This window comes from Pseudophryne corroboree, chromosome 6, assembly GCF_028390025.1.
Source record: "Pseudophryne corroboree isolate aPseCor3 chromosome 6, aPseCor3.hap2, whole genome shotgun sequence".
Classification (NCBI taxonomy): domain Eukaryota; kingdom Metazoa; phylum Chordata; class Amphibia; order Anura; family Myobatrachidae; genus Pseudophryne; species Pseudophryne corroboree.
In genome coordinates, this window is record NC_086449.1 from 747,324,619 (window position 1) to 747,341,422 (window position 16,804).

The 16,804-nt window shown below is 47.9% G+C and overlaps 1 protein-coding gene across 7 annotated transcripts in view; it reads right to left on the bottom strand.

The window, feature by feature from the left end:
• RNF213 (ring finger protein 213) overlaps nt 1-16,804 on the bottom strand; it is a 680,515-nt gene that overhangs the window by 445,432 nt on the left and 218,279 nt on the right. For all 7 annotated transcript variants that reach the window (XM_063928518.1, XM_063928521.1, XM_063928520.1 and 4 more), the window contains 2 exons: nt 6,340-6,493; nt 6,038-6,208 (listed from right to left, as the gene is read on the bottom strand). In XM_063928518.1, the coding sequence (XP_063784588.1) occupies nt 6,038-6,208; nt 6,340-6,493 (325 nt within the window). The remainder of the gene's footprint in view (nt 1-6,037; nt 6,209-6,339; nt 6,494-16,804) is intronic.

The window sequence follows — 16,804 nt, forward strand, 5'->3', positions numbered from 1 at the left end:
CTTCTTGCCATCGTAAGGCAACGCCTCTATACCTCGTTTGACCTCTGCCTCCGCATGATAAGCACGCAGCCAGAGTGCTCTTCGTGCCGTAACTAGCGACGATGAAATACGAGAAGTGAGCTGACAGACGTCAGTAGACGCTGTACAGAGATACTCTACAGCCTCACCCATTTGATTTGCAAGAAGTATCAGGTTTTCGTCATGTAAAGCAGATTTGAGTTCTGTAATCCATATTATGAGCGCCTTAGTGACCCAGATGCCAACCAATCCAGGTCTCAGCATCACTCCTGCTGCTACATACATGGACTTTAGCATAGTTTCTATCTTGCAATCTGAAGGGTCTTTAAGCGTAGTAGCTGCTGGCACTGGTATGGTTAATTTCTTGGTAAGCTTCGACACTGACGAATCCACTATTGGTGGATTCTCCCATGTACATGTACATGTTACTGAGTCTGGAAACGGGTAACTAGACTTAAATCTGCGAGGTATAGAAAACCGTTTATCTGGATTCTGTCGTGTTTCTACTAACATCTGATTAAGAAATTCCGAGACAGGAAAACTTATTGAGTTTTTTGTCGTTTAGTAAATACGACCTGATCATTTGTGAGAGGCTCCTCAGTTTCAGTAAACTTCAGAGACTGACGCACCGCTCTAATGAGATCATCAATGCCGGAACTGTTAAAATCCTCACCATCTGACTCCACTTCGCCCTCCTCACCCTCATCTTGTTCCGTGAGATCTGGCATGGAATCGTCAGAATGCAAAATAGCAGAAACTGGAAAATCATAAGACATATGAAATTTATCCCGTTTACCCAAAATGGATTTGGACCTTACGCAAGGCTGAGACGCCTCCGGTAGTTCTGGCGGTCTCACCCTAGACTCAGATCTTGCCGTTTCCCGCTCCTGTCGAGCGGCGGTCAATTCTGATTGCAACCCAGCCAGTACATTTGCTAACATTTCCCAAGGAGGGTTCGGTGAGGAAATTGGTTGTAAAACTGGAGCAGAAATTGTATTCTGAACCGAATCCACAAAACATACTGTACATGTGGTAGATCCATCCGGTAACACACTGCTACAGACTTTGCAATTATGCTTTTTAGTTTTTGCTGGTGCCTTACTCATTATGGCGACAGACAATACAATACACAAAAAACAGACACTTGCACGACTCCGTAAAATAGTAGTAAGGTGTCTCTCTATATATATATATATATATATATATATATATATATATATATATATATATATATATATATATATATATCTGGCCAAGTGCAGTACACGTGGCCAGTACTATGAAATGTGATCCCAAATTCCCACTAACACCCCTGCGCCTCCGGTGGAGTAGAGATGTAGTACTGGAACGTTCTGGAATCACAGAGGAAGACACAGGAAGCATGGTTAAAATGGCTGCCATGCTTAACTTATAATCACAGTGCAGTATTCATACTGATATTATAAACAGCCTGTGTAACCATCCCTGCCAATATAAAACAGCCTACAGCCTTTATATCATACTGCTGATGTTGCTGCTGTACCTTCTCCCCCACCCCCCCGCGTCTGCTCCGTTGCGGATGCAGTGCGGCCCGGGCAGTGGGCTCGTGGGGCCGCCAGCGGGACCTGGAAGCGGGACGGGGAGCGCGCTGTGAAGCGCTATGATTACCAGAGCAGCGGTGGCTTGTCAGCGGCGGTGTGAGCAGCGCTCTGACCAGCGGCGGCCGGAGCAGCGGGCGGGCTATGACAAGCGGCGGCCGGAGCAGCAAGCGGGCTATGAGAAGCGGCGGCCGGAGCAGCGGCGGCGGGTCAGTAGAGGGAACCCAGTGTAAATCAATGTCCCCACACCTCGGGGCGGCAGCGGGAGCTGTCCGCCCCGCACACATACCTGCACTCCCTTGTGGTGAGGCTCCGACGGGGCTGCTCAGTAAGCGCCGGCCAGCCTGTGTGCAGGAGATCTCTGTGTGGCTGTGAGGGTGCTCATTCAGTGAGGACCGACACGCCACTGCTGCTATCAGCAGCTTGCACTATCCCTGACCCTGCCTTTTGGAAGGGGGAAAGGGAAGTATATAAAATAGAAAAAAAAAAAAAAAATCAAAGTAATTGTGGACTCAGCCACAGAGCTGTTACTACGTCGAGCACAGAAAAAACACTGAGGTACTCGGGGATATGGAGGGGTGGAGTGTTCTAAATTTAAATATTCAGTGCTGTTTCCTACGGAAGCCGTCCATATCCCAAGAGTACTCCAGTGACCCCTAGTGGATGAAAAAGAAAAACTATTGAGCACAGTGTTTAAATTTGAAACTTGGACATTCTCACAAACTTGTTCAACAACTTGAGGTTGAGTATAGGCTGGAAAGACCCCATTGGGTTTTGGAACCAAGAACAGAGTTGAGTAGTAACCTCTGCCCCTCTGGGACAGAGGAACCGACCCAACCACTCCTGTACTCAGGAGTGAACTTACAACTGTTTGTAGAGACTGCGCTTTCAATGGGTCTGATGGGAGAACCGTTGTGCAGAACTTGTGAGGGGTAAGTCTCCTTAATGAGACAGCGTACCCATGAGAGACAACTTCCAGTACCCAAGCGTCTGAAGTGGTCGTGAGCCAGACCTGGGCGAACTGTAGAAGTCGGCCTCCCACCCAGGGATTCCCCAGGGGGAGGCCTACCCCATCATGCAGCAGGCTTGTCATTTTTCGCAGCAGGCTGACGGGCTGCCCAAGACTGCTTCGCCTTGGAGGTTTTAGAAACGCGATATTGTCTAGGATATGACTGACCTTTCGCTTTCCCTCGAGGCCGAAAGGAGCAAAAAGTGGTACTTTTAGCCTTCTGAGAAGGATAAATTGTGGGGTGAAAAGCTGTCTTAGCAGCTGCCAGTTCAGACACCATTTTATTTAGCTATTCCCCAAACAAAATGTCCCCAGTGAAGGGGAGGACTTCCAAAGTGTTCTTGGAGTCCAAGTCCACTTTCTACGACCTCAACCACAGAATACGGCGTGCCAGGACAGACGTAGCTGATGCTTTGGCCGCCAATACTCCTGCCTCAGAGGATGCTTCTTGAATGTAATAAGAAGCGGTGGCAATATGAGACAGATATTGTACTGGCAGTTTCAGAGATATTCTGGGGCAGCTCTTCCTCTAACGCCTGAACCCACGCCTCAATACCTTTTGCAGCCCCAGAGGCAACTATAGTGGGACTATGAACAGCCCCTGTAAGGGAGTGTATAGATTTCAGGCATCCCTCAATACGCTTATCTGTCAGCTCCCTCAGTGAGGTGACAGTGGTGACAGGCAGAGTGGACGACACCACTAGGCGGGTGACATGAGAATCCATCGGCGGTGGAGTCTTCCATTTGTTACACAACTCTGCCAGTTGAGCTTATTGTGCCAAGAGCAGTCTGGGAACAGGGAATTTCTTCCCGGGATTAGACCAGGGTTCCCGTCTGATGTCCATCAAATGATTAGAATGGGGTAATACAGTTTTAACCACCTACTGCTGTATAAACTTCTCAGTTTTCTCCTCCTCCGTGATTTGAAGGATATGCTTAAGAGCAACCACCGGGGCAGGGACATCTACTAATAAGGGAGAATCCTCATCAGTAACACAGGATTCAGTGTCAGACAGGACCGTATGCTCCCCCTCCTCCTCAGATGAGACATCAGAGAGGTTTGTAGACTGTGAGGAGGAAGCAGCCCGCTTAGAAGAACCAGAGACACGTGTGTGACCCGAGGTAGTTTTCTGTCTAACCAGGGAGTGATTAAGCTGTTGCAGTTGGCTAGACAAATTTTCCGCCCAAGTCGGGTTTACCATAGGGACAATTTGTGGAGGTAATGTCACAGGCGGCCCCATAGGGGGCGCAATGCGCTCCACCAGAGTACCCAGCATGGTAGTGTATGCTGCCTATGGTGGATCCTGACTAAGTGCAGGGGCTGCGGACTGAATGGGAGGTGCATGACAAGCAGTTCAGAGACCAACATGTAATATTTCCTCCTCTGATAAATTCGTGGAGCATGCTCTGCATGTTGCAGGAGCTTCCGCAGATTTGCTGCTCTTTTTGTTAGATATTGCAAATGTAAACAATTGGACTTACACAGTACGACAATATAGCCAGACAAATATAACAACCTGTGGAATAAACAAACAGGACATAATGTGACTGTAACACAGGAGTAACATACTTATATAGGGATATAGATAAACTCTGTGTACAACTATATTATATGACCCAAACACACCTAGCAGGGGGTAAATAATATAGTGACTGTTATAGCTGGGGAAACACTGAAAGTGAAACCACACAGCAGATGCAGGCACACAGTCACATGCAATGCAGAAATATCACAATAATGATGCACTGGACCTTACATGGGAGACCTTGCCCAGCAATCCCGGAGACCTGCTGCTGCTCTGCTGTAAGATGGCACCCAGAGTCTCTGTGAGGGAATGAGGGAGAGTGAGGCAGCTCCACGGCTGGAAATCTGCAGGAGATGGTGCCCCGAGCTGGGGGAGGGGCTACAGGTCAAGTGCCAGCTCTCCTATGCTGGTCTTCCACCTCAGTTACTATGGACCTTTATCAAAATGGTGTTAGTAGATCTGACCTGTGCTCCGAATGCCCTGGTGGTCTAGTTGAGTCCCTGCACAGTGACAGTGTCCACGCCAGCACCGCTGTCCGTCTCACCAGACGGATCCCGCCTAGGAGACCTCTTACCTCCTCCTTGTAGCAGCCACGCGAGCCAGGAGAGTAGTCTGCGACCGTGCCTAAGTCGGGACGTCTCCGCCGCAGGTACCGAGGAACCAGGTCAGCGGGAGTGTGCGGCGCCGCTTGGGAGGTGATGGAGCTGCAGCGCTGAATGTCACACTTACATACAGTGCTGCCAGCCCAGTTAGAAAAGACAAATTTCTCACAAGATAAGCTTTCAGGGCTGCGCTGTGACCTGCTGCTGCAGACACGAACTAAAAAATTAGCTCACAGTGCCTGGAGGTGGGGTTATAGAGGCGGCCCCTATGCATCCTGGGACAGCTAAAGCTTTACCTGTTGGTGCCTCTGGATCCAGATCCACTCTATACCCCGATGTTTCCCTGTGAAAACCTGTGCACCCTGCTGCAGAAAGTCTGCTGTAGAGTATTTTCCTCCCTTTCCAGCATGCCGCACAAGAGATAGATGAGCCTTCCTCCTGTGATGTAGTTCTAGCACATAGGGGGACATTTACTAAGCAGTGATTTGAGCGGAGAAGTGTGCCAGTGGAGAAGTGCCCATGGCAACCAATCAGCACTGAAGTAACATCTATAATTTACATACTATAAAATTATACAGAGCTGCTGATTGGTTGATGGGGCAACTTCTCCACTGGCTCACTTCTCCACTCTTATCACTGCTTAGTAAATGTCCCCCATAGTCCCGATAGCATGCAGTGATCCTGAGTAGAGTGACTGCACGGCATGGTTTACTTTGTCACAGTGACCTGTAGTAATCACTGAGTCACACTGACCCACAGCCACACTGGGTCACACTGACCTATACCCACAGCCAAGCTGGGTCACACTGATTCATACCTATAGTCAAGCTGGGTCACACTGATCCATACCTATAGCCACACTACGTTACACTGATACATACTGTACCTATAGCCACCCTGGGTCACACTGACCCATACCTATAGCCACACTGGGTCACAATGACCCATACCTATAGCCACGCTGGGTCACGCGGACCCATAACTATAGCCATGATCCTACACATGTAGCAGTACATGACTGCTGGCTCACCGAGAGTTACTTTCTTTTACATTATCCTCATAATAGCATGATCTGTAGACATAATGAGAGCAGCTGCTGTATAAGTATTCTGTTTCTGGTACATATCATGCAGACCAATCATTGCCAGTCCTCTCCTTCTACATGGTGGCATCACTATGTGGATCATTAGATTGTATAACATAACCTTCTGGGATTGGATTTTTGGACGTGTAACTAAGTAGAACATATGGAAAGGCAAAATGTTTATAAATACAATTATCTGATACAATTCAATAGACATTTACCATGAGTTCATAACGAAATAGATTTCCACCATAGTAACCAATATTAAGTTTGTGCCCGTAGACATCTTCAAGCCATTTTGTTGTGATCTTCAATGCATCAGCCAAAGCATTGTCTCTCACATGTGTTTGTGATTCAGCTTCAGCTTCTGGCACATCAACTGAGCTCCCATGCTAAAGAAAGAGAAACCATAGGAGAATAATTACATTACCTGCTGGAGATTTTGCCACTTGTACATCAAAACTTAGGATAAAGTCAACGGTAAGAAATTATGTAAAGCCTCACTTATTATATATAAACTCACCGAGAGACCTGGAAGGCTTATTAGAGTTAAGATGATGGCTGCAGACCAAGCCAGGATTTCAGAATGGCTCTTCAATAATTGGTTACAGCAGATACTATTGTGCAGGGTAAGGCTGGCATTAAGGCATTTCTGCAGTGACTCTGGTCTAGGAGTTCTGCAAATGAGGACAAAGAAGTAGAAAATATTCAAGTGTACCTAATGACTATATCCAGCAGGCAGCCATTCTGTAAGACAAGAATACAGCGTAACCAGTCATTAGAGTCCATGGATATGAATGCAACAAGGGCACTATCTGTGTGGGGTTTGCATGTTTCCTGCAGGTACTCGGGTTTATCCCTCAGTCTGATGAAAACAGCACTAGTGTGTGTTTTTGTGTGGTAGCAAATAAAAAGTTCCAATGAAGCAAGGATTAATATGAATGATAAAACATACACTATATAGGGCTGTGCAATATGCATGTACAGATACTGTCATTAAGGTACCCATACATTAGCGGCCTGTTTCCCCTATCCGACGAGACAGACGTTTGGCGGCCATTGATCAGCAATCCGTCGGGGAAATGAAACATGTTAAAAATCCCCTATTTGCCAACCTGGATTGGTGGATCAGGATTACTAAACTGTTTAATATTCCCCGGCGCGGCCGCCGGGGGATCAACAAATAGCAGCAATATGTCGCTGATGTATGGAGGCCATTACTTAGCTTAGATGAAATCATGCCAAAGACCCCTCTATCTCATGCTACAAAAGGTAAAGTGGCACGCCATGTAATTAGCCATTCCCCAAACTTCAATGCATAGCACAACAGCAGGTTGGCCAGTGTTCCGCTTGTTTAAGAACAGCAGTCCATGACATACCGTATGTGACAACAACAAACATTAAAAAAAATTGCTAAAATTCTGTATTTATTTTTATTTTAAATGTATTTACATTTTATTTTTGCTATTTTATCTTTTGCTACTTTATGAATTTTCTCAGTTAAAAGCAGTCTGTAAAGTATAGGGCAGTGATAGCAGCAGTGCCTATCTGGCATTGCATATAGATTTTGATACCACTATTAGAGCACATCATCCTGAGCCACTCTATAGAGTATGAGTCACGCTGACAGCAAAGCTATGTAAGGACACATTTCTCCTATAAAAAAAAAAATAGGATTTTGATCGCTTACAGTTGAATCTTTTTCTCTGAAGCAGGCTAGGGGACACTAGACCATGGGGGTGCAGGTTGGGTTGGAGCTGGCACTTAAACTACTGTAGCCTAAAATTTAAAGCTCCTCCACTCTGCAACCCCATAACGCCAGAACTTCTTTAAAAGAGTCCGGAAGGGGAGTAACAGTAACCCAGATAAACTGTTAGAACAAAAAAATAAACCAGTAGGGAAACACACATTCAAGAAACAAAACCTTGAATGACTGAGCGTGATGGAGCGAACAGAGTGTCCCCCAGCCTGATTAAGAGAAAAGTATTCAACGTTAAGTGACCAAGAAAAGAGGATTTATGTCTTACCTTGGTAAATCCACTTCTTTGAGTCCATAGGGGGCACAGGAGAAGGCTTAACACTGGGTATAGGCTGGGCTGGGACCAGGCTGGCACCAAAAGGGTTACTTAAAAGTACCCAGCATGTCTTGCCTCCCTTGTCCTCTATACCCCGCCCACGTACCCAGGACCGCCAGTTTTAGTAGCAAGACCAAGACAGGAGCGGAAGGAGAGGAAGGAAGGAAGAAAACCACACACAGAGAGACACTGTGAAGATAGTCGGCCACACACTGCCCACACAGGAACTCAGATCCGCAGGTCAGGTGCGTCAGGGAGGGCGTTCTGTGCCCCCAAAGGATTTACCAAGGTAAGACATAAATCCTCTTTTATTTTTCATACACTAGGGGGCACAGGAGAAGGCTTAACGCTGGGATGTCCCAAATGGCGGGGACGCTACTGGACTGCGCTCAGGACCCTACACCCGAAGGCAGCGTCACGTGACGCAAAGGTGTCAAACGCAAAGAACCTAATTAAGGTCTGGGCAGAGGACCATGTAGCAGCTTTACAAAGCTGCTCAGCCGAAGCCCCAAGAGAGGCCGCCCAGGAAGCACTCGCAGCATGTGAGGAATGTACTTTGACCCCCAGAGGTGAGGGAAGGTTCGCCGCCGTATAGGCGTGTTGAATGGTCAACCGAAGCCATCTGGCCAAGGTCTGTTTGGATGCCGGCCACCCCCGTTTGTGTGAATCTAGTAACACAAACAGGGAGTCCAAGCGGCGTATATCCTTGGTTTGTCCACATAAATGCAAAGAGCGCGGAAAACACCTAAGGAAGCCTCCTCAGGAGGAGCCGCTGTTAAGGCCGGCACCACGATATCTTGATTCAGATGGAATCGAGACACTACTTTAGGAAGAAAACCTAACTGAGTGCGAAGGACCGCCCTGTCTGAGTGAAACACTAGGTGGGGTGAGAGCCAGGATAAGGCACTGAGATAAGAAACTCTACGATAGCCAAAAGGAATAAGGTCTTCCACGTGAACCAATGTAAGTCAGCCGAGTCCATGGGTTCAAAAGGAGCCTTACGCAACGCCCTAAGGACAAGGGAAAGGTCCCACGAAGCTACTGGAGGTACAAATGGCGGCTGCACATGAAGCACTCCCTGAAGGAAAGTCTTGACATCTGGAATACTCGCAAGTTGTTTTTGAGAGCACAGAGAGCTGGACCTTCAAGGATGACAACCGGAGTCCCAGATCTAAACCTGACTGGAGAAAGGCCAAAAGTCGAGGCAATCTAAAGGACCGCGGGCTGAAGTGACGGGTCGTGCACCAGGAAAAATAGGATTTTGGTACTTACCAGGTAAATCCTTTTCTTTGAATCCATAGGGAGCACTGGAGTACTCTTGGGATATGGACGGCTTTAGCAAGAACAGGGCACTGAATATTTAAATTTAGAAATCTCCTCCCCTCCATATCCCAGAGTACCTCAGTGTTTTTTACTAAGCCGAACAGGAGCTATAGAGAGGTTGACAATGGAGAATTACATATAACATAACGGAAAACAATAAAGTTGACACATAACGTTACTGACAACTAAACAGTTGACACCATAACCGATAGAACTTGAAACTTTGAACCAGTCGGTGAGAATGTGTTACCATAAGATCCCCTGAACTTACCACAAACCAGGTAAAACTGCTCTGGGTGGGTGTCCAGTGCCCCCTATGGATTCAAAGAAAAGGATTTACCTGGTAAGTACCAAAATCCTATTTTCTTTTTCATCCACTAGGGGTCACTGGAGTACTCTTGGGACGTACCAAAGCTTCCCCCGTGGGCGGGAGAGCTGTTTGGCACCTGTAACACTAGGCGGCCAAAGCTAGATGCTGATGCCGCAAACGTATCAAACTTGTAAAAGCGCACAAACGTGTGCACTGATGACCATGTAGCCGCATGGCAAAGCTGCGTCGTAGAAGCCCCACGACCAGCTGCCCATGAAGTTCCCACAGAACGTGTGGAATGAGCCGTTACTGATGTAGGCGGCTGTAACCTAGCATGAAGGTATGCCTGACGTATGGTCAGTTTTATCCATCTGGATAAGGTCTGCTTAGAAGCTGTCAACCCATCTTGGCAGCATCATAGAGAACAAACAACGTATCCGTCTTATGAACTGTAGACGTTCGGGATACATAAACGCATAGTGCGCGTACCACATCCAAAGTTTCAGAATCTTCTGTTAACACCGGAACTACTATTGGTTGATTGATGTGAAAAGATGACACTACCTTTGGCAGGAAAGCGGGATTCGTCCGAAGTTCCGCTCTGTCATCATGAAACACCAAATACGGTGGCTAGCAGGACAAGGCACTCAAATCTGAAACACGCCTTGCCGAAGCTAAGGCTAGGAAAAAAATTGTTTTCCAAGTGAGAAACTTAATATCCACTTGTTGTAAGGGTTCAAAATATGAAGACTGTAAGAAATCTAAAACCAGATTCAAGTCCCATGGCGCTGTAGGTGGAATGAATGGAGGCTGTACTCTGAGGACACCTTGCAGAGAGGTGTGTACTGACGGCAATAGAGCCAATCGTCTTTGAAAGTAAATTGACAAAGCAGATACCTGCACCTTTAGTGTAGATAAACGCAGTCCTCCATCTAACCCCGTCTGTAGAAATAACAAAAGACGGGATAACTTGAAAGATGATGTCAGAAACTTCCGAGCTTCACACCAACCTATATAGGCATGCCAAATTCTGTAATAATGAGCTGCCGTAACTGGCTTCCTAGCTCGTAACATGGTTGGTATAACCGATTCTGGAATGCCCTCTCTTCTTAAGAGGGCGGTCTCAACAGCCACCCCGTCAAACGCAGCAGCGCTAAATCGGGGTAAAGAAACGGACCCTGTTGTAACAGGTCCGGACGTAGTGGGAGCGGCTAAGGATCGTCTGCGAGTAGTCCGCGGAGATACGAGAACCAAGCTCTCCGAGGCAAATGAGGCGCCACTAGTATGACTGTGGCGGACTCTCTTTTGATCCGTTTTAGCAACAGAGGGAGCAGCGGAAACGGTGGAAACAGATACACGAGGCAGTACGGCCACGCGATTGTGAGAGCATCCACCACCACTGCCTTTGGATCTCGCGTTCTGGACACATACTGGGGCGTTTGGTGATTGTGGCGAGATGCCATCAGGTCTACTTGAGGGTAACCCCACCTCTGGACCAACATGTGAAACACTTCTGGATTTAATGCCCATTCTCCTGGATGAAAATCCCGACGGCTGAGATAATCCGCCTCCCAGTTGTCCACTCCCGGAATGAACACTGCCGACAATATCACTTGGTGATGCTCGGCCCAATTGAGGATTCGAGCTACTTCCCGCATTGCCATGCGGCTTCTCGTTCCTCCTTGTTTGTTGATGTACGCGACCGCCGTCGCGTTGTCTGACTGCACCTGGACAGGCTGAGACCTAAGCATGTGCACCGCTTGTCGTAGCGCATTGTAAATTGCCCGGAGTTCCAAGACATTTATAGACAGCAATCTTTTGTGATCCACCCAGAGACCCTGGAGCTGACAATTTTGAACTACAGCTCCCCAACCTCTGAGACTCACGTCCGTCGATAGAATTATCCAATTCCAGGCGCCGAACCGTTTCCCTGCGGTTAGATTGTGTACTTTGAGCCACCAGAGTAGAGATACTCTGGCCCGTGGCGACAACCTCACCCTCTGGTGAATCTGCAGATGCGAGCCCGACCACTGTGCGAGCACATCCAGTTGAAAAGGACATGAGTGAAATCTTCCGAACTGAAGCGCTTGAAAAGCCGCCACCATTGTGCCTAACAGGCGAATGCACAAATGTACTCAGACTGTGCGTGGCTTGAGCACTAATTGTACCAGATGACGAATAATCTGTACTTTCTGTTCTGGTAGGTAAATTCTTTGATTTACCGTATCGAGAATCATACCTAGGAATTGAAGTTGTTGAGACGGAATTAGATGTGATTTCTTGAAGAGTACAATCCAACCATGCTGAACTAGTACATTGTACGTTAGCAACGCATGTTGGAGGAGCATCTGTTGAGACGGAGCTTTGATGAGCAGATCGTCCAAGTATGGAACTGAGCTATCATCACAGACATCACTTTGGTGAACACCCAAGGCGCTGACGAGAGGCCAAAAGGTAGAGCCTGAAACTGGTAACAGTTCTGCCGTATTGCAAACCGCAAGAATCTCTGATGAGGTGGCCAAATTGGAATGTGTAAGTACGCATCCTTGAGATCCTGCGCAATCATGAATTCCTGTGGCTCTAAACCTGCAATTACTGACCGCAGAGATTCCATCTTGAATCTGTAGTAAGTGACGTACTGATTGAGGCCCTTTAAGTTCAATATTGGCCTGACCGAGCCATCTGGCTTTGGTACCACAAACCGACTGGAATAATAACCCTGACCTTGTTGGTGTACAGGGACCGGAATCAAAACTGCTGAATCCAACAGGGACTGAATGGCAATTTGCAGAACCGCCCTCTTTTTGTCCGAGAGAGGCAGTCCTGTCTTGAAAAACCGCAGTGGCGGGAGACAGTCGAACTCTATCTTGTAACCTTTTAACACTAAATTGCGGATCCACCCATCTGTGGATGTCTGGAACCACGCCAAATGGAATGTCTGAAGGCGTGCTCCCACAATTGGAGATCCGAGATGGGCTGGGAGCCCGTCATGCCACTGGCTTGTCGGTGACCTTAGCGTCCTGACGACTGGTGTTGGTTTGTTGGAAACCACGTCCTCGTCTACCAGGCGTGGCTGTTCCTCTACCACGGCCTCGAAAGGGCTGAGGTCTAAAGGATTTGAACACCGGGCCAGAGTATTTCCGTCTAGGTACCGTTGGAGGCAATGGTAAGAAAACCGACTTTCCTCCCGTGGCCTCAGAAATCCATTTGTCCTATTCAGGACCAAACAACTTCTCGCCACCGTAATGTAACACCTCTACACCTCTTTTGACCTCTGCCTCCGCTTGCCAAGAACGCAGCCAGAGTGCTCGTCGTGCTGTAACTAGTGACGAGGAAATGCGAGAAGTGAGCTGACAGACGTCAGTAGAAGCTGTACATAGATACTCAGCAGCTTCACAGATTTGATCAGCGAGAAGTATAAGGTGATCGTCATGTAGGGCAGACTTGAGTTCTGTTATCCATACTATGAGCGCCTTAGTTACCCAAATGCCAACCAACCCAGGTCTAAGCAACACTCCTGCTGCTATATACATGGACTTTAGCATAGCTTCTATTTTACGTTCTGAAGGGTCTTTAAGCGTAGTAGCAGTTGGTACTGGTATGGTTAATTTCTTTGTAAGTTTTGACACAGACGAATCCACCAATGGCGGATTCTCCCATGAAGATGTCACAGACTCTGGAAACGGGTAACTAGACTTAAATCTGCGAGGTGTAGAAAACCGTTTATCCGGATTTTTTCGTGTTTCTACTAACATCTTATTAAGAGATTCCGAAACAGGAAAACACATTGGAGATTTCTGTCGTTTAGTAAAGACGACTTCATCATTTGTCAGAGGCTCCTCAGTTTCTGTAAACTTCAGAGACTGACGCACCGCTCTGATGAGATTATCAATGCCTGGGCTGTCAAAATCTTCACTATCTGACTGCTGGTCCACTTCGCCCTCCTCACCCTCATCTTGTGCAGTGAGGTCTGGCATAGAATCGTCAGAATGCAACCTAGCAGAAACTGGTAAATCATAAGACAAATGAAATTTAACCCTTCTACCCCAAATGGACTTGGACCTTTAGCAAGGCTGAAGCCCCTCCAGTAAGTTCTGGCGGTCTCACCCTAGACTCAGATCTTGCCGCTTCCCGCTCTTGTCGAGCTCCGGCCAATTCTGATTGCAATCCAGCCATGACATCTGTTAGCATAGCCCATGGAGGGTCCGGCAATGAAATAGGCTTTGAAACCGGAGCGGAAATTGTATTCGTAGCTGAATTCACAAAACATACTGTACATGTGGTAGATCCATCTGGTAACACACTGTTACATGAAACTGCTTTTTAGTTTTTGCTGGTGCCTTACTCATTATGCAGACAGACAATACAATACACAAATACAGACAACTTGCACGACTCAGTAAAATAGTACTAAGGTGTGTCTATATATGTATCTGGCCAAGTACAGTGCACGTGGCCAGTACTATGAAATGTGATCCCAAATTCCCACTAACACCCCTGCGCCTCCGGCGGAGCAGTGTTGTAGGACAGGATCTTCCAAACTGAAAGAGAAACAGGATTGAACAGGAAGCATGGTTAAAATGGCCGCCATGCCATGCTTACACTAATAATCACAGGTCAGGTTATAACACACATTTAAAGTCTACAACCTGTTACCAACTGCATTAAAAAGCAACCCTGTTAATATAGGCTTAAAAGCGTATGTAATTATACCACAACCCATGCAGCCTTCTCCCCCCCCTTTGCAGCCGCGCTGCTGTGAGAAGAATCGTCCCCCCCCTCCCTCCCTGTACTCCGAGTACCGTCGTGAACCGGAGATCTTGCAGGGAGCCGGGGAGCCTGTATAGCGGCGGGACGCGGCGGTGGACGGGGAGCGGGTGCCGGGCGGATCTGCGCCGGCGCTGTGCACAGCGTGTGGAACTGTGAGCGGTTTTGAGCGGCGGGCGGCAACTAGCAGGGAGCACTGGCGCGCACTAAATGAAGTTCCCCACACAGCGGGGCGGCAGCGTGAGCTGACCGCCCCGTCCCCAGCACACCTGAACTCCTGTGGTGAGGGGCTATGACGGGGCATCATCTGTAAGCTCCGTCCAGCTTCCTGCAGGATGTCTGCTGTTGGCTGTGAGGGTGCTCTTTTAGTGAGGACCGACACGCCAGTACCTGCTTATAGCAGCTTCCACTATCCCGGACCCACGCCTTTTGGAAGGGGGGAAGGGATGTAAATAAAGTGTAGTAAAAATCAAAATCAAAAATAAAAATAAAATATTCAAAAGAAGTGTGGGAGCTCCACACAAGCCTTGTTGCTACTTCGAGCACAGAAAAAACACTGAGGTACTCTGGGATATGGAGGGGAGGAGAGTTCAAAATTTAAATATTCAGTGCCCTGTTCTTGCTAAAGCCGTCCATATCCCAAGAGTACTCCAGTGACCCCTAGTGGATGAAAAATAAAGTATGCTTTCCAGATACAGTGACAGACCCTGGCAGACGATGCTTTCCTGTCATTAAGCATTGTTTTGATAACCATCCGGAAATACCCCTTTCGTCTCAGGACGGATGACTCAATAGCCACGCCATCAAAGCGAGGAGTCTGGGGTCTGGATGTACACAGGGTCCCTGGGACAGAAGATCCGGGCGTACTGGGAGACGCCACGGGGTGTCTATGGACAGATTGAGAAGATCTGCATACCACGGGCAACATAGCAAATCCGGAACCACCAGGATCATCATGCCTTCCTGTTGCTTGAATTTCCGGAGGAGTCTGGAGAATCATGGAAATCGGAGGAAAGGCATACACCAGGGAAACGACCAATGGGCTGTTAGGGCGTCCACCAGGAATGCTTGAGGATCTCTCTAGTGAGAGCCGAACCGGCAGACTTGCTTGTTGAACGTCTTGACGACTTAGGAAGTCTGCTTCCTAGTAAAGTACCCCTGGAATGAACACCGCTGACAGTGCCGGAAGTTCGGCTCACAGGAAAATCTTGGTTACCTCGTGCATGACTACGAGTGCCTCCCTGGCGGTAGATGTATGCCACTGCCATTGCGTTGTCCGACTGGACTTTGACTAGCCGGCTGCGGAGGAGTGATTGAGCTGAAAGTAAGGTGTTTAGCATTGCTCTTAATTCCAAGACGTTGATGGGGAGTTTGCTTTCGCGGGTAGTCCAGCGACCTTGGAACGTGCGACTCTGAGGCTCCTCCCCACCCTCGAAGACTGGCGCCGGTAGTGATCACGGTCCAGTCTTGAATCCAAAAGGGTCGTCCCTTGTCGAGATTTGCTTGTATGAGCCACCAAGTCAATGACAACCGAACTTCCGGGGTGAGGACAATGGTATGTGAGCGAATGTGGAGAGGAGAACCGTCCCATTTTCAAAGGACTTCCAATTGCAGAGAGCGAGAGTGGAACTGGGCGTACTCCACCATGTCGAATGCCGCTACCATTGAACCCAAAACTCTCATACATGTGTGAACCGATATGGTGCGCAGATGGAAAAGCATTCGGATTCTGGTCTGAATGACCTTGATCTTGTCCGGAGGCAGGAACACTCGTTGGACTTTGGAATTTAACAACGCCCCTAAATGAAGGATTGTCTGCAAGGGCGTCAAGGATGATTTTTTCCAGTTGATTTTCCAGCCGTGAGATTGTAGAATCTCTACTGCTGAATGAACGTGTTCCGAGAGCATCTCCTGGGACTGACCCAGAAGCAGGAAGTCGTCTAAGTAGGGTAGTATCCATATTAAGATGGGCAGCAATCACTGCCATAACTTTTGTGAAGACTCATGGAGCCGTGGATAAGCCGAAAGGCAAGGCAATGACTGTCCTTGATTACAAACCGGAGATACCGTTGGTGGCACGGTCAGATTGGAATATGTAAATATGCATCCTGTATATCCAGGGATGCCATATAATCCCCAGCTTCCAGAGCCAAGATTATAGTTCTGAGAGATTCCATGTGGAATTTGGGGACCCGCAGGTAAACATTCAAATTCTTGAGGTTGAGTATGGGTCGATACGAAGCGTCCGGCTTCTGAACCAAAAAGAGCGAAGTGTAAAAATAGGATTTTAATTACCTTCTGGTAAATCCTTTTCTCATAGTCATAGAGGATGCTGGGGGCCACATTAGTACCATGGGGTATAGACAGGTCCACTAGGAGCCACTGGCACTTTAAGAGTTTGAGAGTGTGGGCTGGCTCCTCCCTCTATGCCCTTCCTACTAGACTCAGTCTAGGAACTGTGCCCGAGGAGACGGACATCTTCGAGTGAAGGATGTTACACAGATAGTGGCGAG